Source organism: Pundamilia nyererei, unplaced genomic scaffold (assembly GCF_000239375.1).
Source record: "Pundamilia nyererei isolate P.nyererei 1_Seehausen unplaced genomic scaffold, PunNye1.0 scaffold00296, whole genome shotgun sequence".
NCBI lineage: Eukaryota > Metazoa > Chordata > Actinopteri > Cichliformes > Cichlidae > Pundamilia > Pundamilia nyererei.
The window spans coordinates 17,984-19,459 of NW_005187697.1; the positions used below are offsets into that span (position 1 = coordinate 17,984).

The following is a 1,476-nucleotide window of genomic DNA, read 5'->3' on the forward strand; positions in this document are numbered from 1 at the left end:
CTCTCTCTTGCTGTCTCAGACTTTCTCATGGGTCTCTTGCTGATGCCAGCAGAAATCCTTAGAAGCATGACGTGCTGGGTACTTGGTGATCTTATGTGTTCTGTTAATTTTTTTCTGACTGTAAACATTACCTGTGCTTCAATAGGGAACATAGTTCTTATATCGATTGACCGTTATGTGGCTATTTGTGACCCTCTACATTACTCCACAAGAATTACTGTGGCAAGAGTCAAACTCAGTGTTTGTCTGTGTTGGTTTTATTCAACTTTCTACTGCAGTCTTTATACACAAGAAATGCTGATTGAACCAGGCAGGTATAATTCCTGTTATGGTGAGTGTGTGCTTGTCATCAGTGATTTTGCTGGAATGGTTGACCTTATTTTATTTTTTATTCTTCCAGTTTCTGTCATCATAGTTCTGTATACAAGAGTATTTGTGGTGGCTGTGTCTCAGGCTCGTGCCATGCGCTCTCATGTTACGGCTGTCACACTTCAGCGTTCATTGAATCAAACAAACAAATCTGAGCTGAAAGCAGCCAGGACTCTGGGGGTTCTTGTAGTTGTGTTTCTGTCATGCTACTGTCCATTTTATTGCTACACTCTCACTGATAAAAATGCTGTCAATGATCCAGCTGCATCTTTTGTGATCTTTATCTTTTATTTTAACTCTTGTATAAACCCTTTGATGTATGCCCTGTTTTACCCCTGGTTTAGAAATGCTGTTAAACTTATTATCACATGGCAGATATTCAAGCATAACTCCTGTGAGGCCAACATACTATAAAAAGACTATGAACCCTGCTCCAGTAAACTGCTTTAAATCAGGAAATGGGCCCATGTGGTAATCTACTGCATTAATTACAGAGGGGAAGAAAAGCATTTTTGACCACTTCAATTCCACGAACACTAGCATTCAAATTACATATGCCAGTAATCATCCACAACTATGTTCAGTTGCGGATGATAAAGGACTCAGAAACTTTATTCATGCAGCCCATATGACAGAGAATGTGCATCTTTTTGCTTTGCATATTTTAATTTATATTTTATTGTGTTGTGGTTTGCAGTGTTTTGTGTTGTTTCACTTTAAATTTGTTTAAAAGGAAAAAGCTGAAAATTAAAATAGTTAGGAGTTAAAATGCAAATAGTTGGTTTTTGTATTTTATAATTTATTTATTACATTTTACGTGACGTGAATAAATAAAAGTATCACCCAAGCGAAAATATAACAAAGTGCGCCATACAGTCAAATGCCACAACGAGCAATCCCTTTCACGTCCCCATAGCATAGCTACCCGGAAGCCATTATGTCCTAAACTGCACCTAGCTGCTACTGTGGGGATACTTCCAGGCCTAACCTGGGCTCACCATAGAACCAAGTTCGCCAGAGCTCATATTATATTTTTACATGTTGTGGAGCCATTTTTGGGAGCATTTCAAGTTGATATACATCAGTACAACCATTATAGCCCAAATT

At 38.1% G+C, this 1,476-nt stretch overlaps 1 protein-coding gene across 1 annotated transcript in view; it reads left to right on the top strand.

Annotated features, from left to right (window-relative positions):
- The window catches only part of LOC102197452 (trace amine-associated receptor 1-like), a gene marked incomplete at its 5' end in the record, with an annotated part of 1,704 nt that extends 921 nt beyond the window's left edge, over positions 1-783 (top strand). Inside the window, one exon of the mRNA XM_013915389.1 lies at positions 1-783. Coding sequence (XP_013770843.1) covers positions 1-783 — 783 coding nt within the window.
- Positions 784-1,476: the final 693 nt, after the last annotated feature.